This window comes from Astatotilapia calliptera, chromosome 17 (assembly GCF_964374335.1).
Source record: "Astatotilapia calliptera chromosome 17, fAstCal68.1, whole genome shotgun sequence".
NCBI lineage: Eukaryota > Metazoa > Chordata > Actinopteri > Cichliformes > Cichlidae > Astatotilapia > Astatotilapia calliptera.
Window position 1 is genome coordinate 11,076,858 of NC_137438.1, and position 23,716 is coordinate 11,100,573.

Consider the following 23,716-nt stretch of genomic DNA (forward strand, 5'->3'; position numbering starts at 1 on the left):
CAGAGACACACACACAGTGCTTTGACTGTTATGACACACCCACACCTACATGCACACTCACTCACGTGCACATACACACAGGTACGCGCACACATTCACTTACGTGCACTTACATAGACATATGGGTACGCGCACACATAGGCACTCACGTGCTCGAGCATACACACACAAACACAGAGTTTGCAGTACACCATGGGGGTTTTATGATGGGGTCGCTTCTATAAAGCTAACTGTAACAAACAAAAGAGTGGAAGATCTGCAGAGGGACACCGGCCTTGCACGTCTCCCCTTCTAGATGATGCATGCTTAAATGAAGATGAATAAAGGTTTTGTGAAAATGACTACTGAGTTCCGGTGCCGTCTCTGATGCCTCGAGGAATAAAAAGAACCGGGGTGAAACTGATTTCGTAACAAGGACTACCTAGTGAAACGGTAATCACAATCTTTGTTCTAGCCTTTGTTCTGCATCACTGACTTCACATTTTAACATTCTCATATTGAAATCTGTCAACCTTGCAAATTCTGTTGGTTTCATTTGAATAGTGGTTAATTTTTGCTTCCATGTTGTGGTTTCAGTTCAGTGATAGTAAGTAGTATGCATACAGTTTGGTGTTAACGGTATTGGCAACAGCATGTTGTGGCACTGTTTTGATAGAGAACATTCAGCTATATGTTAACACAATGCAGGAGTGGACATCCCAGCAAATCCAAGCTGGATTTGGTTTCTTTTGCTCAGTGGACTTGTGAAAAACCCAAGACATACATCTCAGATTCTGGAGGCCTCGGTTAGCATAAAGTTCATGACAGTACGATTTTAAAAAAAGACTGAACACGTATGGTTTGTTTGGAAGGGTTGCCAAGAGAAAGCCTCTTCTGTCTAAAGAGAACAAAGCATCACAGCTCAGGTTTGCAATGTTGCATCTAAATAAATTACATGACTTCTGGATCAATATCATTTGGATAGAGATGTTTGGTCATAATGCACAGTGCTACGTTTGGAGGAAACCAAACACATCTTATCAGCATCCATATATATATATATATATATATATATATATATATATATATATATATATATATATATATATATTAATGAGAATTTAAAAAAAAATCAAAATAAACTATGTAAAAATTGCTTATAGAAAGACTAAATAGCAGGAAAGAATTAGATAAAAATAAAAATAATAATATTTGAACAGCTAATAAGAATGTAGGCTAATCCTATAGGCAGCCCATTCACGACAAGGTTTTACCCACAAGCTCAGCTGGACCAAAATTTGACAGTGCATACTTCCATTTTGACAAAATCCCCATCACCACACACTAAAATGCAGCCCCACAACATGACAGAGCCTCTGCCGTGTTTAACAAATAGGCACTCGCTGCTGGACCGATCTTTTAAATTTGCATTCATCACTCCCGCTGCCACTGATTTGTGTGTTGCCTGGATAATTTGGCACACCTCAGCCTTTTGCACAGTACTTGCCATCTTCCTGTGTAATATCTATACTACAATCCATCCAAGATGTCAGTGGTCCAGTTTTTGTGAGTACAATTATAGTGTTATTTTTGTATTGTATTGTGTAACCAAGTTTAGCAAACACATATATTAAAAATTCTAGCCTTCCACATCCATTTGTCATTTTTCTGTGGTTGTTATATTTCACTGTAAAGGCTGGTAATTATGAGATCCCTTCATAATATTCTCCCGCCATAAAATAAATGTCATGTTTGCCTTGTAACTGTCTATTCATGGCTTCCTGCTCTTGCCTCCAGCTCCTCTTGCGTAGATGGTTTATTTGTACACTTTGGCTGGATCTCAGACTGTCTGACCGCATCTATATCTGGCTCTGACGGTCAGACAGCCCTGGGTTTCTTGAGCCAAGAAGCCAAGCATCTTATGTGCACATTTGTGCAGGCAGTGGATTTATACACTGAATTAAAATAAATTACCTGTACACAAACTGATAAAAGATTTGTCATTGATAGCCATGCACGCTGGCTCTCATTAATTTATTTCTCTATATTGGCAGTAAGCACTGCTCTTTTGTCGCCAGCCTGCAAGAATCCAGACAATCCAGTCTGACAGGCATGCTACTATTCAGACTGCATGCCAGCTGTGTGCCTCCCATGCATTTCTAATTCACTCTGTGAATTTTCATATGGATGTGATAGACATTACACATTTTGCCTTTGTCATCAATGTGGCCAAATGCATCTGTTGCGACATTTCAGGAATTCTTTTTCCCCCTTTTTCCTCCTCTTTGTGCCATATGTGGGATTTGTATAAAGAATTTACTCGATTTAAACTAAAATTAACATTTATGGATTTCATGTGCAATGGAAGCAGATATTTTAGTCACTTTGTCCTAATGATTTAAATGAAAAAAGTCACATTTTAATAGTGTAATTTCAAACTTTCTGAGATAATATGAAATCGAAGCAATTCAGTCTTTGTAATGTGCCCTCTTCTGTAACAGAGCTGACCCCCAGGATCTGTACTGTGAACAAGAGACTTGAGTCTGACTCAAGGCGAAAATATTCCCTGACAGCCCTGCCTGTACTTGAGGCTCTGCCACAGGATATTGCGACTGCACTCTTTAAGAGAAGCAATAACAGCTCGCATTTCATCTGAGACTGCATTTCGTCAAAGGCGTCGCTTCAAGATAACCAACCCGTTCTTCTCCCAGCAGTGTCAGACAGAAAAGGGGGAAAAAAGAGAGACAGAATGTAAAGTACGGGGCAGCACGAGGCAAACGCACTTAAAAACGCTTTAGAACAAAGAAAAAAAAAAAACCAATTGATTCATCAAATGAGTAAACTCGCAGAGGGAAAAGGTAGATATAGCTGCATTATTTTCCATGTCATTTAGCATTTCCTTCCAGAACTAGCCATTATGGCGAACTGACCATGACTCAAAGCATAGAAATGAGAAATTATTCAAATGTGAAAGGGTTCCCAGGCCGCTAGTAAAATGTTTGGTCGTTTGTGTTTGAACTTGGGGTTTTTGCACAGAAAAGAAAGTTGGCTTCACTTTTGTTGTTGTTGTTGTTTTATAGCAGTGGGGTTTTTTTTGTGTGTGTAATTAATTAATTGATAAGTTAAAAATGGTTTGTCTCGTTATCTGCTTTTTAATATATATATATATATAAATATATATATATATATATATATATATATATATATATATATATATATATATATATATAAAAAAAAACACCCAGCACGCCCCTGCGGGCGGTTTATCCTTCAAGCTCGGGTCCTCTACCAGAGGCCTGGGAGCTTGAGGGTCCTGCGCAGTATCTTAGCTGTTCCCAGGACTGCGCTCTTCTGGACAGAGATCTCCGATGTTGTTCCCGGGATCTGCTGGAGCCACTCGCCTAGCTTGGGAGTCACCGCACCTAGTGCTCCGATTACCACGGGGACCACCGTTACCTTCACCCTCCACATCCTCTCGAGCTCTTCTCTGAGCCCTTGGTATTTCTCCAGCTTCTCGTGTTCCTTCTTCCTGATATTGCTGTCATTCGGAACCGCTACATCGATCACTACGGCCGTCTTCTTCTGTTTGTCTACCACCACTATGTCCGGTTGGTTAGCCACCACCATTTTGTCCGTCTGTATCTGGAAGTCCCACAGGATCTTAGCTTGGTCATTCTCCACCACCCTTGGGGGCATCTCCCATTTTGACCTCGGGACTTCCAGGTTATACTCGGCACAGATGTTCCTGTACACTATGCCGGCCACTTGGTTATGGCGTTCCATGTATGCCTTGCCTGCTAGCATCTTGCACCCTGCTGTTATGTGCTGGATTGTTTCTGGGGCATCTTTACACAGCCTGCACCTGGGGTCTTGCCTGGTGTGATAGACCCCAGCCTCTATGGATCTTGTACTCAGAGCTTGTTCTTGTGCTGCCATGATTAGTGCCTCTGTGCTGTCTTTCAGTCCAGCTTTGTCCAGCCACTGGTAGGATTTCTGGATATCAGCCACCTCCTCTATCTGCCGGTGGTACATACCGTGCAGGGGCCTGTCCTTCCATGATGGTTCCTCGTCTCCCTCCTCTTTCTTGGGTTTCTGCTGCCTGAGGTATTCACTGAGCACTCGGTCAGTTGGGGCCATCTTCCCAATGTATTCTTGGATGTTCGTTGTCTCATCCTGGACTGTGGTGCTGACACTCACCAGTCCCCGGCCCCCTTCCTTCCGCTTAGCGTACAGCCTCAGGGTGCTGGACTTGGGGTGAAACCCTCCATGCATGGTCAGGAGCTTTCTTGTCTTTATGTCAGTGGCTTCTATCTCCTCCTTTGGCCAGCTTATTACCCCAGCAGGGTACCTGATCACGGGCAGGGCGTATGTGTTGATGGCCCGGATCTTGTTCTTACCATTCAGCTGACTCCTCAGGACTTGCCTGACCCTCTGCAGGTACTTGGTGGTTGCAGCCTTTCTAGCGGCCTCTTCATGGTTCCCATTTGCCTGCGGGATCCCCAGGTACTTGTAACTGTCCTCTATGTCTGCAATGTTGCCTTCTGGTAGTTCAATCCCCTCAGTTCTGACTACCTTCCCTCTCTTTGTTACCATCCGACTACACTTCTCCAGTCCGAACGACATTCCAATGTCATTGCTGTATAGCCTGGTAGTGTGGATCAGTGAATCGATGTCTCGTTCACTCTTGGCATACAGCTTGATGTCATCCATGTACAGGAGGTGGCTGACAACTGCTCCGTTCCGTAGTCGGTATCCGTAGCCAGTCTTGTTAATGATCTCACTGAGGGGGTTCAGGCCTATGCAGAACAGCAGTGGGGACAGAGCATCTCCTTGGTAGATCCCGCACTTGATGGTAACTTGTGCTATGGGCTTGGAGTTGGCCTCTAGTGTTGTACGCCACATCCCCATTGAGTTCCTGATGAAGGCTCTTAGGGTCCCATTGATCTTGTACAATTCTAGGCATTCCAGTATCCAGCTGTGGGGCATTGAGTCATAGGCCTTCTTGTAATCAATCCAGGCAGTGCACAGGTTATATATATATATATATATATATATATATATATATATATATATATATATATATATATAGTGAATGGGACGGATATGAATGGTTTATAAAGAAATGACTACGAGACATTTCTAAGAAATGTAGAAACACCATAAAAGCATGCATTTGGGTGAGTGTATATCTGCGTGTAACACACCCGAGCAGGCATTCCAAGACGCCCCGGGGGTACCTGGCAATTAATGACGACAATTTACATTTTGAAACGCTAGTCTCTGCAGGGCAGCCAAGACTAGATGAGTTGAGGAAGTGACCTGTGATAGATGCCACATGATATTAATGTACGAAGGCACGCTGCCTCTAACCTGGCAGCCACCGGAAATCAATCACCACCTCGACATTGCTTTCGTTTGACAAATATGTTCTCACTGGCCAGGTAGCAGAGCTAACGGCCTCCAAAATATTTCTGTCAAAGACACAGCTCCTATTAATTATTCAGTCACCGGTGCTCCTGTGCTGCAGTGTACCTTACAATATTTACAGTGCTTGCGAGAGGCCGCTCTCCCTCTGGTGAGCGGTGGTGAGCTGCTTTTCGCACGAGCTATAATTCCATCTGGTCCACTTCCACTGAGAGAGGGAGAGAGGCGAGCTTGCTTTCATCCCTTATCAGGAAACACACTGGTCCTTTGAGGTGGATGAGTGTAAACAGGACTGAGGGTTGATGAAGGGTCTTGCATTGTCTTTAGGTCATTAATGAGGCAGGTAGGGTTTCAGACTCATGAAGTGGAGGCAGGAAGTCTGTGCTGTAATCTGCAGGGGAGCACATGTTGTTTTGTTTTCGTGCGAATGTGTATGTGTGTTTTGTTCTTAGTCTAGATGTGAAAAGCATGCTAAATTTAGTTGGTAATCATGTGTGCATAATGCATTACTAATGTAGCAGACGGGGCAAAAGATGCCTTTTTAATTTACAGTTGGAATGAGAAGGGCGCTGTCCAGGGAGGACCATTGCAGGCAGAGTCAAACAAAGAGCACAATGGAGGCAAATCCAGCTGTTACCAGACAACCGCTGGCCACCATGCTCTTACCGAGTTAAATCCCCCTTTTTTCCGCCCACAGAGCGGGAGCAGGGTGGTGGGTTGTGAAGGAGGGGGAGCGAAATGAGAGAAGGGAGTGATGTTGCATTCAAGCGGATGTGGGAAAAATGGAAGAACTAAGCTTTGGGTTGTTGAGAGGTCTTTTTTGGTTTTTAAACTACATCTGTCACCAATTCACTGGATTCTTGGAATCATTCTTGATTTCTCAAACATTGTAAGGATGATAAATGGATCAGAATAAAGCAAGAAGAAACCATGATTTTCTTTGCCTTGATAATCAAATGTGCACCTTGTCACCCAGATGGATCTAAACAAAGAGAAAACTTGCGGAAAAAAAAAAACCCAACAACTGCACATTCCCGTCTCAGATACATCGTATTTGATTTCCTGTTCTTTGTCAGATTTCTTTATGTGACTTCCACTTTTTACATGAGGTATTGTTTTTGTAATTGGATTGCAGCTTTAATGAAATGCATAACTGCTGCACTACAGGTAGAAAAAAATATATACAGACTCCTTGAGAATTTAGTCCAAATATAAATGATTTCCCATTACATGCCATTCCACAAAAATAATCGTATTTAATGTTAATGTCATAAAATGATAGTAAAAGATGGATGTGGTCAAAGTGACATCACTCATTGGTTGCTAAAGTCTCATTGTTCAGGGTCCAGTAGAAAGTTTTCTTTGGTGTTTTGCTGAGAAATATTGCATCTTCATATTGTGGTGACTTCCCAAGACACCAAGGCAGGCATACCCTAAATCCTACTCAATGAAATGAATGTCCTGAAATAAGACTTCAAACTAGAGATTGAGACACATTACTCATCAATAAAGAGTTTACTGATGTCAAAATGAAAAGGAGCAGAGGGGTGTTTTCCTGAAGACTGTACAACTGCATTCCTTTTGAAACCAGAAAAACCAGAGGTAATTAATTAATTAGGATACTATGGATAAATATCCATTGTGAAACATATGACCGAGGCTTACAAAATAAACTTAATTTTTCAATTTTTTATGACACAGCATAAGTGTCTGAGCCCATAAACTTGTCAAGAAAATGTTTACAGAGGTCAAGTCAGAAAACCATTTTTCCACAGATTTCTATAGGACCAGAGTCTTCTGGCAGCCAAATAAAATGCAGGGTTAAGACCCTTCTGCATTGGTTTCTTTTTTTTCTTTTTTCTTTTTAGTTTTTTGCTGAGAATGTAGGTCTGAGGCACAATTGAGATGTTGTAGTCTCTTTTCGCTTCTTCTCTGTTGTAAACCTAAAAGCCAGTCTGGCTAACTAGAAGGCTATGAGAAAGGCCCGAGTTAGACTTCTGTAGGAAATCTGTCATAATTTATGACATAACAGGAAATCCTTTTTTTTTTTTAAAACTCTGTGCCCTATCCTTTCATGTAATCTGATGTGCATCCCCCAAGAAATGTAACTATGGCAGGTCGATGCAGTCAGCTATGGCTGAATGCCTTGGAAGGCTGCAGCGTAGGATTAAAAGGCATTGCTGGTTATGTCTTGCGTGTTGTAAATTTATTTTCTAAATCAAACTAAAGTGGGCCTAAGCTCCATTAATCTGTGGCCTCTGTAAACAGATTTTATTCACTCTTTCCCTACTCTTAAGTCTTTTTGTATAAAATATTTGAGTTAAAAGGTCAAAAAAGGAAGGCATGCTTTTAGAAAGATCCTACCAAGTACATCACAACACACCAAGTCTGCTCTGTCTCTTGGATTATCAGTCATCAGCATGTCCAGTTTCAAAGGACAAGCGAAAATGCTCCTCTTTACGCTCAACAATGGACTTCACCAACCAATGGGGTTAATTTGTCTACCTCTATATTTTATGATCATCAGTTTATGAGTTTAGGACCATCGGCTCCATAGCACATCTGTTACAATCATTCTTCAACCCATATCACTTATCACAATCTATTTCAAAACACAAAGATAACAAAGGCCATAATAATGGCCTTGAGGCATCACGATTGGGGCTTCAGCAAACAATGGCTTAGTTCAGCCATTTAATTACAGCCAAAACACCTGCCTCATTAAAAGATAAAACATTATTGCCATAACATGTCTACAGCATTTCCACTGTGTGGCAAGATGAAAATAAAGTTTCTAAAATCTTCAGTTATCAGTTTGATTATACCCTCAAACTGAAAGATGAAGAAAACTGTCCCCTAAATTGTCAAATAACAATATGAATGCAGCATGGCTTGATTAAGTTTTAATTGTAAGAGTGTTTGCTGGAACGCAGAGTGTGTGTGTGTGTGTGTGTGTGTGTGTGTGTGTGTGTGTGTGTGTGTGTGTGTGTGTGTGTGTGTGTGTGAGAGAAAAAGAGAGAGAGAGAGAGAGAGAGAGGGAGAGGGAGAATACAGGGAGGACATTTTTTCACCCACGATCCTTGAAGGTAGCATGAGTGACTGAAGTGGGTCACGTGAGATGCTCCGCTAAGAATGCGGTGACGTGGGAGAGTTCTGTCAGTGTAGCGGTGTCTGACAGCCAGCTTCCCCGGGCCAGTAGGTACCTCGCCCGGCTGAGGAATCCGACCGGGGTCGCTCTGAGACGGAGCACAGGAGAAGGAAAAAACAAGAAGGTGCGGACTGAAAACCCGAAGCAGGGAGGTGAAGGTAGATGAGTTGTTGTTTCCGTTTCCCACTCCAGGACTCGGGGAACATGTTTTGGCTGTGATTGGACTTATATATGGAAGATTATATATATATTTTTTCCTATTCTGCTCATTTTTATTACTCCCCTTCTGCCTAACACCAGCTTTCCGAGCATCGTGAAGTACCAGCCGTACTCCTGCTGCTCTGTCGCTTTTCAGCGGGCTCCCCGATAGCCTTGCGGGGCGGGGATGCTGTGGTGTTCTTGCTTTCATTCTGACATGAAATAACACATCTGAGCAGCGGGCCAAACTTGGATAAAATCAGAAAACAACGCAGAAACAGAAAGGTGAGGGGATGCGTAAATGAAGTAGAGGGCAGCAGTGTAGAGCGGGCACAAGGCGCAAGACAGGAGAGGAAGGAGAGGGGGAGTCGCAGCAGGAGGAGAACCAAAACCCGCAGGTTTGTTGAGCTTGTGGGGATGAGAACGAGGAGGAGGGACCTTACGCATTGAAGGTGTCAGTGCGATTAGAAAAACAGGGGGAAGGGAACTAAAGCCCAGATTGTTTCCAGTCCTGAGAGACGGTGATGGCGAGTGCAGGCACCGGGGTCCCTGCTCTCCCTCAGCCGACCGCAGCCCCATCAGCTACCGCAGCGGCAGCAGCATGAGGAGGAGGAGGTAGGCAGCCCTGCACGTCTCATCGGTCCCCCCACATCCTCATTATTCATTTAGCCTTCCCCGCCCTCCTCTCCCCTCCATTACATCCACCTTTCTTCCCCAGCAGCCTTGACGAGTACCAATCTAGCCATCAATCAATTTCTCCACACACCTTTGTCCCAACATCATGCATCTTGTCTCAGATACTTTCCAGAAGCCCCTCTTCCCCTCTCCCCCCCCCAATACCACGGGGAAGGTGTACTAGAGGACCACTTATTTAAATTCCACTATTATTTCTTCCCCTAAAAATGAATGTTGTCCACTTGCCTGGTTTTTGTGTGACATTCCTGGAGGCACAGTGTCAGCAAAAGGGGTCAGTAGTGCATGCTGTATTAGTCTCCATAAAAATCAAGTTTAGGAAATCCCTCTGTAAACCTGCCAAGATGCAAGGCCAGGGACTTTCCATCGATCCAGTTCAATTAACAGGGGTTTTTTTATCCACTTCATCATGTCGAGCTGCCTGAGTGTTTTTGGGCACTAAAGACCGTGCATAGTTGGGGGATATCTGCTAAATGCTGCGACGGAGAGGGAAAAAAAGGCTAACCTCCCCCGTCAGGGTGTTCACTCTGACCACCAGACTATGAAACTTTAATAGGGTCTAATTTTCAAACCCCCTTATAATTTATTACAGTGGCGTCTGAACCGAGTCCTCAAAAAGAGTCCAAGGGAAGAGAACATGTGCAGGGTGTTAGGACTGTGAGAGGTAAATACAGCAGTAATAGTTTTCAGATAGCACAATTAACGGAAGTGGATAACACTTTCTGTGTCTGTCACTCGCTTAGAGAAGTGCGATGCTGTAGCATAATATTTACAGCTGCGGTGGGTCCTGGATGCCAAAGCTTGATTTCCTAAAAGGTCGGGAGTCCAAGTCAAAGTCCAAAGGCTGCTCAACACTTTCTGTTGTCACTGCCATTACTCAGACCTAAAGCTATTTAAAGACCAAGCGAGTCTAAATGTTTACTGTCTACAGTGTATGTGGTAAAGGTTCAGTTTACACGAAATTGGATTACATCTGTGGAGTTCAGAACGCTGATGTATGTTTGAAAATAATCCATTTTTTTAAATCACTTTTTTTTTTAATCCAATCAGCTTTGAAACATCTAAAGAGAATCTGTTTAATGTGATGCATTGGTCAGAATCGGCCGATTTCCACACTCGCAGCCACAAGCTGAGGTTACGTTAGTGTGGAAGTTCCTCACTGTGAGCAAAAGACAAAGATTCATAAAAGTAAACCGTCTGTAGCAACAAACAGACGCTTAAACATGGTTGTTTTAAAAAAAAGCTAACAAAGGAAAAATGACTAAAGCAAACCCAGAGCTCAGAGCCAACCACAAACCAGCAGCCTCGGTATGAGCAAAGGATCAAGGCAGTTATGGGGAAAATGATGGAGATGATTGAAAGAGAGAGCAGAGTCTGAGGTCCTGCTTTCTGCTGAATTTATACATTTACTAGAAAATGACGTAAGTAACATCTGATATTTGTTTGTTGCCCCTACTTTTGTTTGCATGGTAAAATATGTCAGGTAAAGATTCGTGTGCTAGCGAGTCATTTTCAGTGAATTATTTGCACCACTTCCTAACAGCACAGTGTTTTATTTTCAGTTGTTTGCCTGAGAGAACTACCAGCAGTTTGGGGGAAGTTGTAAACATTAACAATTTATCTTGTTATGAAACATTTTTTTGCAACAAAAAACATTTATATTACAGTATTTATCAGTTATTTGATTAATCAAAGTCAGTTTAAAGAAATGGCTATCTTAAAACCAGAATATGAATAACACTTCTTGATTAGATACCAGAAAAGTTTGTAATTTGGGTCAGCTGACCTGATAAGGATCAGATATGGCTATGTCGTGTGTTGGAAGGGCTCAAGTGGCCTGGCCCACATTTGACCAGGCTCTAGTCATGAAGGATATTAAAAAAAATAAAACGCAGCTGGCCATCCAGAGTGTCTCGTCTGTTCAACACTTAGCAAGAACTCAACCCTCCCTATCCTGCCGGCCCTTTCCAGGCTGAGTCAGACAGCAAACAACGTTTTCAAAGGGTCTGAAAATTATCCTTTTTCTTTAGTTCTTGGACGGCAAGTCTGTGGATTATTTAAAACATCATGACAATCTTTTACTTTTGGCGGGGGTAAAGATACAAGGCGGTTTTATTTTTAAACCTGTAAAAGTACAACAAATGCCAAATTTCCTTCTTTTGTATTTGGGTTTTGACCTTATCAATATTCTACAGATAAAACGACTCGTCCACGTAACTAAATATATCACAGGAACGTTTGTTTTTGAGTAAAGCGTTACTGACAGAGGACACTTGGATTTATAGACAGAGACAAAAGAAAACAGTGAAATCAAGGAGCAGCATACACTGTGTGCCGGCTCTTTAATCCAGTGTCGAAATTAAAAAATTGTATCACATGAATTACATGAATTTTACAAATTATTATTATTATTTTTTTATTAGTATACTAGCAGATTAGACTCAGACAGATGTGTTGAGAAGAAGCAGCATATTAAAGGGGATATGAAAAGCAGTAACCTGAAGATGGTTTCATTTAAAACTCAAACTATTTTTTATTTCAGTGTCTGTTTCAGTATATTAAACTTTGTTCTATAGCTGAAGGATAGTCCATATAGCACTTTTATTTTATTCTGTTTTAGTTTATTTTATTGTGTGTGTGTGTGTGTGTGTGTGTGTGTGTCTCTCTCTCTCTCTGTGTGTGTGTGTCTGTTTTTAATCTTTCTCTGACCTTTATTTTGGTGACACTGTGATTTCCATCCAAGGTTACTGTAGATGTGCAGTTGACTGATAGTCCTTGGAAAGATTTTTTGGTAGACTGTCAAACAAATGGAATTTGAATAGAATTCATAAATGTATTTGCACATCTAGATTCAGTTCTACAACATGCACTCTTGCCTTCTACAAATAAATTGTTGTTCTAAAGTACTCACTGAATTTGAGTGTGTTACTGTAACAGGATGCCACTGGCGCAACAAGTCAGTTGGTGGAGATTCTTCCTTTCCAGATATTCCACGTAACAGCTGTTACTGCAGAGTAAGTGAAAGTGTCTTTTTGCTTCTTAACCTCCTAGGACCTGGCGTCCACATATGTGGACATCGCATTTTGGGTTATTTAGACCAAAATACTAAATTTTGCTCTACAAGGGCCTGATATCCACTTACGAGGACATTATACTGCTACTGTTCTATCAAAATTTTAAACGAATATCCTCATTTGTGGCTCTTATTTTGATTAGAAACAAAAATTAGGTTAAAAAAAATCTGGTAATTGTTTGTTTTTACATTCATCAGGTCCCAATCAGCCCAAATATCAAAGAATAATTAAAAATGCATGCCGTGGAAGAGTTCGGGTCTTAGGAGGTTAAGTCTATTTTTCGAGGTTTTGCTATTCTGTCATTTTTCTCTTCTCTTTATTTCTTTTCTCCTTCCCCTAACCACCAACTGATGGTGGCAGGTGGCTTCCCCTCTCAGAGCCTGCTTCTACAGGACGTGTCTTCTTGTTAAAAGGGAGTTTTTCCTCACCACTATTGCAAAGTGCTTGCTCATAGGAGAGACATTGATTGTTGCCATTTTTCTCCAGAACTGCAGGGTTTTTACCTCACAGTAGAACGTACCTTGACGGGAGTGCTATTCTGATTTCGTGCTACCTAAATAAACCTTAACTGAACTGGATTGAATTCTTAGTCTCTTCAGGTTTTTTATTCACTTGCTTTTCATTTGCTGCACAGCCCACCATAGAAACATATTAGTGATCAGCCTGGTGTTGAGGTTGGTTCATCTCTTGGCTGAAGTTTTCCACATGATGGCCCATTAGAGACAGCTGATATAAGCTTTTGGGAAAAAACTTCTTATCATCCCTGTGCTAATGTATTTATATTAGCCTAAACATAGCTATGTAGCTAGCCACCATGTGGCACATCATTGTATGTAAGTTGGCCCAGCTTGACTAACCCTTTAAATGTCACAGCTAATGTGTTTTCTGTTTAGTATTTTAGACATACTTTGGTCAGAACCTGGTATCTCATCTTTAGTTAGAAACCAGTGAGATAGCTTCCTGTTAACGTCCAACTCGGCTGAACCCTTGAATGTAAACTTAACTGTAATATCTGGGAGAACAGCCGCAGTGATCATTTTATTATGGCTGAAAAGATCTTTCTCTCTGAGTGGTGGCTCAGAGTTTGATTGATTTGGAAAACTGAAGCAGCATTGGACTGGGAAATGGCTAATGACATCAGATTTAACAAAGGGATAGATCAATGCCTGCCATAGTATAAAGTAAAGGATGAATTAAAATAATTTGAAGTTGATCAAAGCAACCTAAAATCTACTAGATGGATAGATTAATTTGTTTTCTTGGCAAAAATGTGAAAAAAGACAACAACAAAAAGATCTTGGCCGTCAGGGTTTTTTTGTAAAGAAAAGTTTGAGCTTGAAACTAGTTTTTGGTTCATCACTAGTTAAGACGCAATTTATTTTAATAATTTTTATTTAAAGAAATGCAGTTTTCTTAAGATTGTGAAAACCCTGCTTTTCACTTTAGTAAATATAACCAAAGTAAAGCTGCCAGCTGGCCATTCAGAAATAGAACAACAGTGTGGAAATTAGAATAGGGATGACCACCACCCCTGATCTCAAGTTACTAGTATTCTTGGATTTACATGTTGAACTATTCACTGCAATCAGATGGTAAACAAAAGGCTGAGAATGAAATGACAGGTTCTTGAAGTGGAGTGCTGCTGAACAGAAGTGAGGAATGGATTATGTCACAGTGGTTCCCAAACTTTTACACACTTACATACACACACACAGCTACCGTCCCTCCATTTAGAAAGGCAGAGGCGCCACGGTGTAATTATTTTACGTGTAGTTGTTTGTTTCCTGTGTAATAATATTCAACATTGCTATCAATACAATTTTCAAAAAATGCCTCTCTGTGCAAAATGGGTTCAAAAACATAAACAACTGTGGGATACTGTTTGTCTGTGATTTGGAGAGCCCAGTGCGTGCTACTGACGCAGGGAAAACCAGTTATGCAAAGGAGACCTGAATGTGCTGGATACTTTACTGAAGGTATTTTCAAACTTGATGCCAAAAGGAGGGCTTTATAGATGAAGGTCCATGATTGAGGAGATCATATTACGTGTCAGCATTTTAAATGGTGACTTCATTAGAAAATAAATTTAAAAAGGAGAAAAAAGTATTAAAAGCTGAGGTGGATTTGCCATGTGTGACTCAGTTGTTATGAAGAACATCCATGAGTAGTCAGTTTGCCCGACAGCTAAAACACAGTGAGCGTTGCAAAGCTGCATTCCTTGTTTGTTGAGCAGGTATGGTTTTTGACTCCACCTCAGATATACAAAATAGGTAGTCACTGTCAACCTGGCTATATTTAGTTATGTTTCCATGGAGTGCATTGCTCTAAGCTGTTCTACATAACTTAGGTTAAATAGACCAAAATGAGCCTGGATTGGATGTTGAATAGACAATAGACATTAATAGACCGTTCTCCACGAAAATTGAAAACAGAAGTCATAGCTGCCGGACACGTTATTTCCTCAACATATTTTTTATGATTTCAAATTTTTTCTAACAGCTGTTACTTCAGCAATAAGGTAAGAGCTGTGAAAAAACATCTATGTAATTTGCATATCTACCTGACGTTTGATTCGTCTAATTTAGTTCAGTCAAAAAGAACTGCAGTTAAAATAGTACTGACTTTATGGAGTTAAAGCTTAAGCGATGAGGCAATTCAGTTACAGGACAGGAAATGGAAGTAATTTGAGGATTAATTATTTTGAGTGTCTTTTGCCATTCAGGTACAATTGAGCATTACTGAAACTAAGTAAGACAAAAGTATTTCAACATTTTTGCCACTTCAATTTTCAAATGTTTTAGAATAAGTTACTCAGTTGCAGTTACCCTCAGTTTATGTGTATACAGTAGCACTCATTTGTACAGTCGCAGTCATCACCCTATGGTATTAAACAGAACAAAGAATGTGAGAATGATAACTCTTGGTCACAGTTGAGAGGAAGTTAACAGGAAAAGACTTCTGGTAGAAAAAGGTTAAGTGAGGGGTTTTAGTAACCTGCTTCGACTGATTGGGGAAGGAGGGGAAAGACAAGGAAGGAAGGAGAATATATAGAATAACGTGCAAATATTTCTTTCAAAATAAGACACACAACTACAACACGGGAAAAGACCCAGGGAAACCGAGTTAATGATAAAGACCCTGAAAACCATAAATTTCACAGCTTTATGATGTATATATAGTGTTGTGAAAAACGTTTTCACTGGACTCTGCAGCCCTGTGAAAACTAAGTACACCTCATGATTCAGTAGCTTTTAGAAGCACCTTTACTAGCAATAACTTGAAGTTGTCATTTTCTGTACAACCCGTTCTTCTTTACAATTTAGGTTCAGTTCACTTATGTTTACAGGCATTCTAAATGCACAGGTGACCTAAGCTCTTGCCATATCATTTGTGGACTTTTTCTGGGTATTGCAACTCGGAGGGGGGGCTATTTTTCAGCCATTCTGTTATAGGCTTGCTGGTATGCTTGGGACCACTGTCTTGTTGCATGAACCAGTTTCAGTCAAGCTGTAGCTGATCTACTTTCGTCTACAGACTAGTTCGTGTTAGATTCATTGAATGTAAGGTGCCCAGTTCCCGTGCCTTCAAAATAAGCCATGTCACCCCTCCACCACTGTGCTTGCAAGTTGGAATGAGGTGTTTGTGCCGATTTGTTGTTTTTGGTTTTTGCCAAACGCAGCCCTGTGCATTATGCCCAGACATCTCTAGTTTGGTCTTCTCTGTCCAAAGAACATTGTTTCACAAGACTAGTTTTTCCATACAAGTTATATCTCATTCAACCACAACACTCAGGATTTGTTTGTCGATGTTGTTTAGCCTTTGATGGTTCTTTTTAGAGATGCCTGAGCTTTCGTTACTCCAATGAAGGCAGTATGGCGTAACACTAGTTTAGCATTAAAATAAATCATAAATGTAGTGGTTGCTTCAAGGCTGGTGTTATTGGAGGAAACAGGAATGTCAAATGAACCACATAATCAGTCGGACCGGTTCCAGTGAAGCAGAATTTAACCTCTAACTTCAGTGAGCAGCCGCTCTGTGAGCCGTTTTCCTCAAGAAAATGTGTCACTATCACAAAGTGCATTTTTTTTCATCAAATGAAGGTCATATCTTCATTGACATCGGCAAAGCTTGTTTTGCATGCGTCTCACAACATGTTCAGGCAAAAGCAGTCTAGGCTGCTTATGCAGGCATAGAAAGAAAGAAAGCAAACCGTGGTGATTGGTGTGTGAATATTGGGAGTTTCTTCCTGCTGATTTTAAGGCTGAGAGAAAAGGCACTACAATGTATGCTTAGTATGTTACCAAAGTGCCACTCCCCGAGGCGTCATTCTGACTATTGACCGCTGCTGAAACGCTGGGGCTTTAATTAGCACTAGTGTAACTAATTGGCTTATATAGAAGGGACATTGATGGGAGCGAAGAAAATGAATTAATGAGGAAAGGCATTGGCAGATTAAATTGCACTGGTAAAAATTAAAAATGGATGCCTGATCTCCTGGTGAAATTGGCATTTAGATCCAAAACAACGTCAGAAATCCATTGAGGGTTGTAAGCGCGTGGGTGGGATAGATGTCAGATTTCGCGTGTGTACCCGTGCGTACATGTTTATATTTATGTGTATGCGCCTCTGTGTGTGGACTCTTCATCAGAGCTCATGGAACTACATGCTCATTTAGCTGACAGCAGAAATCTCTCAAGCGCTGGATGTGCTTCGATGTAAAGTACGTTAACCTTTAAAACAAAGCCGGCCCTGGCCTCTCTCATTCTCCTGTAATTGCTTGCGCTGGGTAAGCACACTCGCCTGAAAAGGTTATCGTGTTCCTTGTCAGTTGTCATGATGAATGAGCAAACATAGCAGGAAACTGAAAATTGCAAGTTTAGATTTAGAAAAAAAACACTCTCTCATAGCAAGCTGGCATGTTGCATTTGCAAAAATTATTGCTCCATTGTTTCGTATCTCAAATTATTAAAAAGCAAGCAAACAAGCAAGAAAGGCAATGCAGGCAGGCAGTAAATTAACACACACAGGAAGCAAAAGGGGATTCTAGACTGCTACACTGCTGCTACATTAATATTCGCCAGAGTCTAGTACAACCTCCAAGTTTCTGCTGGCATATTCTGTTTTCTCTAGTGATGTGTACTGCCAGCATGAGTGTGTGTGTGTGTGTTAGTCAACGTGGACAGCAGTGATGATGTTTGCGTCAAGTGTGAATATAATTATGTGTGATGTGCACATGCATCTTTTGTCTGTGTGTGTACACAGATCTGATTATGTGTGTAGCGTATTTGCTGTGTGTATCATTAAATCTTGTCGGCATTATATTCTGGGTTTGTCTGTCAGTGATCCCAACAAAAATGATTGCATGTGTGCTGTTTGCTATCCATGTGATTGACTATATTGCATAGTAAATGCTTTTTTTGTGCAAGATGACTGTTTGCCTTGGTGACTCGCTGAGCTGGTGCGTGTATACCACAATCTTTTTAGGTAAATCCTGCTTCAGAACAGTGCGTTTACAGAGCCAGGCTCATTTTAGATCATGAACCACATACAGCGTACTCTGATCTTAAGTGTCAGTCAGTGTAAAGCCCTTTAATTACACATTTAATCTGTGAAATATCTTAATATAGGGAAAAAAGATGGACATTTTCAACTTTATGTCTTGGTTTTTTGTATATGACAAAGAAAGGCTGCTGTAGTAAATGAACAATATGTCAGTATTGGAAATAAATGTGTAAAAATAACAGAAGTAGTTCTGGGTTGTCCTTGCCTAGACTTTCCTGTAATTACAAATACTTTAAACTTTTTGTTAATTCACAGGATTAACAAAACAGTCAGATTTGAGGCTTTCCCAGGCCGATTCTGGCCAGCGGACCTTGAATTTGTCACCCCTGGCATAGAGTTTTCTAAGTGGCTTGTCTGTCAGTTGCATTCTGCGCATTCACCATTATGTCTCTCTTTGTGCACAACGTCCTGTTGGACAGCACACATAATCACGTAGATTTTTGTCCACACTGTTTGCCTGTTTCCTTATCTGTCCTCTCCTTATACTGTACGTCTCCATGTTCCAACCTCAAGCAGCCTGGGTGATCGCAGCTAGACAGTAGGCAGCATTGATAAGCTGGAGGTAGAAGGTGAATGGCTGGTGATGGCTGTTATCACCAGAGGCTGGCTCAGGCTTAGGCACCGCTGCCTGCTGGACCCTGAAAACTCACTTTGACAGATGCATCTCCTCCCTAGCTGTTGACGCGCTGCGGGGGGCTGATGACACTTGCTTGCCCATGCGGCTCAGGGTAGCGTTTGCTGGCACCGCGTTGGGCCAAACCTGCAATTTATAGTTTGCCCCAGGCATTAAACTGAGTAATGACATGCAAAGAAAAAAAGAAACCACCATCTCACCATGCCTACCACCAATCTGCCAGCCCAAAATGTAGCTTCCACCAGTCTTGACTATTTTAACTGGGTTTAACCATGAGATGAATTCCTGATTCCCTTTATTTTCTGTCACTGTGCAAATTTATGGCCGTCAGTTGTGTAAACCATGAGATAGAATTATTCGGGATGTGTTCTGTATATCAGCAACTAGACACAACTGGGAGTGCTTGTTTTTCAACCATACAGATGCACTGTATGCATAATTTTCAGAGCAGCATCCAGGCCCTGCCGTGTTGTTCGTCCCTGTCCAATCAAAGATACAACAGTGCTCACGGTGAATCAGCTACTTCCTTTTGAACTGTTAAGTCAGCTTACCGAGAGAGCCATTTGCCATATTGGACCCTCCATCCACAGAAAGCTCTAACTGAGGGTTTTTTAGTCAAAGTCACTCGAGCGTGTCAAAACAAGCCATGAGAAAAACAAAGCACAATTAATAATTAGGTTCAGTTCTTTCCCACAATAAAAACCACACCTGCAATTCAGACAACTAACATGTGGCTCTGTGCCAGTGAATAGGAGGTGCTTTTGGGCTGCTTCCAAAGCTGTTTTCTCAGTCTCCTTTTTTTCTCTTTTCAGATTTTAACCCTGCTCTAAGCTGCATCGGAGGGGGTTCAGACATTCCCCTGACTCCACCAGGAGGCTAACTCCAACCTGTCTGTCAGCTCAGATAACCCTCTGATTGTTGACAACCACATGTTTACGGTGACTGTATGTGACCGCCGCCGCCCATTCTCGAGCAGCAGCAACAGCCTCCTGCGACCCCGACCTGCATCATGCAGTGGAGACGGCGGCACTGCTGTCCCATCAAGATGACCTGGACCGTCAAGCGCTCCCTCTTTCGGACCCACGTGGCCGGGCTCGTCTCACTGGCCCTGCTCTTCGCCGTTTTCTTATTTTTCAGCCACCAAGACTGGCTGCCAGGGCACAGCGGGCCTCGCGAAAACCCGCTTGCCTACACTGTCAGGGGCCTTCGAAGCCCCAAGGGAGAGGCGAACCAGAGCAACTCCCTGAGGGGCCTTTGGAGGGAAACAGGGAATGTTGCACCAAAACCTCTCCTCAACCTCAGCTCTCAGCAGGGTGAGGGGGCAGCAGGAGAGGCAGCAGTCGTGGGGGGAGGAGGAGGTGGAGGAGCCAGAATGGGTGTAATGGGGCTCGGGGACTCGATGAGTACTAACAACACGCTAGAGAAGGAGATGGGTGTTGGCGGGAGGCTTAGCGCCCAGCCCTATCGATACATCCTGAACGAGCCCTTCAAGTGCAGAGACAGCACACCCTTTCTCATCCTGCTCATAGCTGCTGAGCCAGGACAGGCCAATGCCCGCAATGCAATCCGCCAGACATGGGGAAACGAGAGCGTGGCGATGGGCCTGGGGTTTGTCTGTCTTTTCCTGCTCGGCACAGGAAAGAGTTCGGACACCCTCCTTCAGAGCAGAATCGAGGAAGAGAGCCGTGTTTACCACGATATCATTCAACAGGACTATCAGGACACTTACTACAACCTGACCATCAAAACTCTGATGGGCATGAACTGGGTAGCTACCTATTGCCCACATGCTTCCTACGTGATGAAGACAGATAGTGACATGTTTGTCAATACAGAATATCTCATCCAGAAGCTGCTGAAACCTGAGATGCCTCCGAGGCAGAGGTATTTCACTGGCTACCTGATGAGGGGCTATGCACCAAACCGAAACAAAGACAGCAAGTGGTACATGCCACCAGAGGTGTATCCAAGCGAGCGCTACCCGATATTCTGCTCAGGCACGGGGTACGTGTTCTCAGGGGACATGGCCGAGCTGATCTACCAGGCCTCGCTCAGCATACGCAGGCTGCACCTGGAGGATGTTTACGTGGGAATCTGCCTGGCGAAGCTGCGCATTGAACCAGCACCCCCTCCCAACGAGTTCCTTTTCAACCACTGGCGTGTGTCTTACTCCAGTTGTAAATACAGCCACCTCATCACATCCCATCAGTTCCAACCCAATGAACTCATCAAGTATTGGAACCACTTGCAAAGCAACAAGCACAACGCCTGTATCAACATGGCCAAGGAAAAGAGCGGCAGGCACAGACACCGGAAGTTCCACGGAGAGAGGCCTCCGTGATGGATCCTGCGATTACACCCCATCTTAAAAAAAAAAAGAAGAAAGGTGGGAAGGATAGAAGAGTTCAGTGTAACTACAGATGGTGAAGGGCATGTTGAACTCTCAGCACTATACCTTATGGGGATAAGCACATTGTTTTTGGTATTGTGTACAGTTGATTCAAACTATTTTTTTAATCAAAAAATGAAAAAAATATGTATTGTAAATCTATTGAGCTATTTCCAAAAGGGAGAATGGGGGACATTTCTGTGTGAAATGGAGCGTGCTAAAACAAAAGAAAAAGAAAAAAAAGCTGCAGCTCAAGAGCGGTGTTTATGATAATTCAGGTGCCAACAGAAAGGTGGTAATTTATGCTCTTCTCTAAAGGGTAGTACTGTATGTCACATTCTACGAATACACAAAAAAAACAAAAGGAAAAAAAAGAAAAACATTAAGACACAAGTGTGTTTACAAAGACAAAGGGAAATGTACATGTACTATGTCAAAAAGTTATACTACCTAAATATGAATGAATGATATGAACCTTTGACGTTGACCAGTTATGCTGCCCTGTTTCTCAGTGTTTACTTTCCAGATCTATCGATGACTACCACCCTAAAGAGAAGGTTTATCTGTCATATACTGTATTTTATTTAAAACGATCGACATGAACGCACCCAGAATCACATCAGAGATGACTGAGATTGTATTTTTTAAAGCTTTACATTGACTATGACTCTGCACTTCAGCAAATGTGCAATGAATCTGTTAACGAATAAACGTTCCAAAATCACTTTGTGTGCAGCAGTGTGTGTCTGTTTTGTCGGGGGTTCTTCCTAAGCTGTCGAACGTAAAGTGGTGTGGACCACCGGACGTTAGCAGAGAAGCTACACTGAGCCTTGGCATCAAAAAGAGTACCGAATGGATGGAACACATTTCTGCTAATAGAAATAACTAAATTTCCCTCATATGTATCCAATCGGGCGGACATCTATTCACTGCAATGTCCTGTGCTTCACACTTTGTCCACACAAACCATGCAATAAGCCCTGTACCTTATGTACAGTGGCGGTGAAAGTTGTTCAAATGCACAGCAACTCAAAACACCACATGAAAAATAGTTAAAAGCAAAGAAAACCATATGGAAAAAAACACACAAGCGAAATTAATGAAATGCCACAAAAGCTTACGAGAAAAAAAACTTCACCAAACCCAAGGAACGTGTTTCTGGGGAGACAATAACGTGATGAAACTGTTTTGGAAATCACAAGCGACAGTAAATGGCTAATAGCAAACATGTATGTGTGAATCTTGAGATTAAAATGTACATTAGGTTGCATCTTTTTCTTCCTCACAGCAATGAATCCTTTATTTTTTTTGAAGAGTCTCAGTGCACAGTTACTACTGCAGCCGTTCCATCCCATTAATGTCTTCCCAAAAATGCTTTCTTAAGCTGCAGTGCATTTGATCTTTCACAGCCACCACACTTCTGGATGGGGGGGTATTTTCAGATTTCATCAGAATAGAAATATTGCATCATATGTCATAGGGAACAATGATTCAGGTTGTCACCATCTGTTTATGCCTGCTCTTAGAAGCAAATGATATGTAGAGAAATCATTTAGCATTACAGTTTACTGCTATTCAGCTCATCTGAATTTTCATTTAGAAAATATTAAGTATTAAAAGTGGACTGGTTGCATTTCAGTGTTAAATCAATCACAAGGATCAATATACGATGTAATGCATACATTAATAACTGTTTTGCTGATCTGACTGATATCATTTTGAAACCAGGAGCTAGCTACAACAGCTAGCTAGCAGCCAAAGAGTATAGTTATTAACACTAATATGGAAGTGTTAAAACATAGGCATTGTCACCGGTTTGTCACCGCAATAAACAAATTGCTATAGAGAACAGCTAACTAATTAGCTGAAAACAACAGGAGATGATGATGAACTTGCTAATAGACTGCTGCAGGAATCACGAAAGGGATAAAAAAAAGTTCACAGTAGTTTCATGTTTTGTGGAGCAAGGTAATCTTCACAAATATACACAATTCACAAAATTTTCTGAGGGTAAATGCAACTGCTCGAACTTCTTTCAGCTGCTCCCATTAGAGGTCACCACAGTGGATTATCTGCATCCATCTCTAGCTGCCAGCTTCATCGTCAACAGCTTTTTTCCAATATATCCTCTGCCCCCTCCTCCCTGTGTCCAAACCTAATCTTGTCGATCCTGGTCACTCCTAATGAAAATCTTAACTGCGATTTCTAGAACTAAAACACTATTAATATTAACTTTTTGATGACCGTGTGATGATGTTAACTTCAGTCTCACTTCTTAGAAAATGCTTCCTTTAAGACATGTTCAAAATATATGAGTGAATTTATGGGTGCAGTATTCACTTAAACATTTTACGTGAAAATGTACAAAGAAATGGTAAATGGTAAATGGCCTGTATTTGTATAGCGCTTTACTAGTCCCTAAGGACCCCAAAGCGCTTTACACATCCAGTCATCCACCCATTCACGCACACATTCACATTCAAAGATGGTGTTAACCCTCTGAGGCATAGGCTGTAGGTGCTAGCCCTGTTAGATTTTTGGAGAAAAGTAAAATGAACTAACTTTGGGTTAAAGTTGGGTTAGTACTTCCAAGCGGATGCACAAACGGACAGACA

General features: G+C 41.8%; 1 protein-coding gene across 5 annotated transcripts; it reads left to right on the plus strand.

Annotated features, from left to right (window-relative positions):
* The first annotated feature begins 281 nt into the window (after window positions 1-281).
* On the plus strand, window positions 282-21,825 carry b3galt2 (UDP-Gal:betaGlcNAc beta 1,3-galactosyltransferase, polypeptide 2). Of its 5 annotated transcripts, none has more exons than XM_080291278.1 (2): window positions 282-432; window positions 19,525-21,825. In XM_080291278.1, the coding sequence occupies exon 2, from the start codon at window positions 19,722-19,724 to the stop codon at window positions 21,051-21,053; it is 1,332 nt and encodes a 443-aa protein (XP_080147404.1). In that variant the 5' UTR covers window positions 282-432; window positions 19,525-19,721; the 3' UTR covers window positions 21,054-21,825. The 5 variants fall into 5 exon arrangements, with proteins under 5 accessions (XP_080147404.1, XP_026003246.1, XP_026003243.1 ...); XM_026147461.2 differs by lacking the exon at window positions 282-432 and adding an exon at window positions 8,536-8,675; XM_026147458.2 differs by lacking the exon at window positions 282-432 and adding an exon at window positions 8,537-9,364.
* The last annotated feature ends 1,891 nt before the right edge of the window (window positions 21,826-23,716 follow it).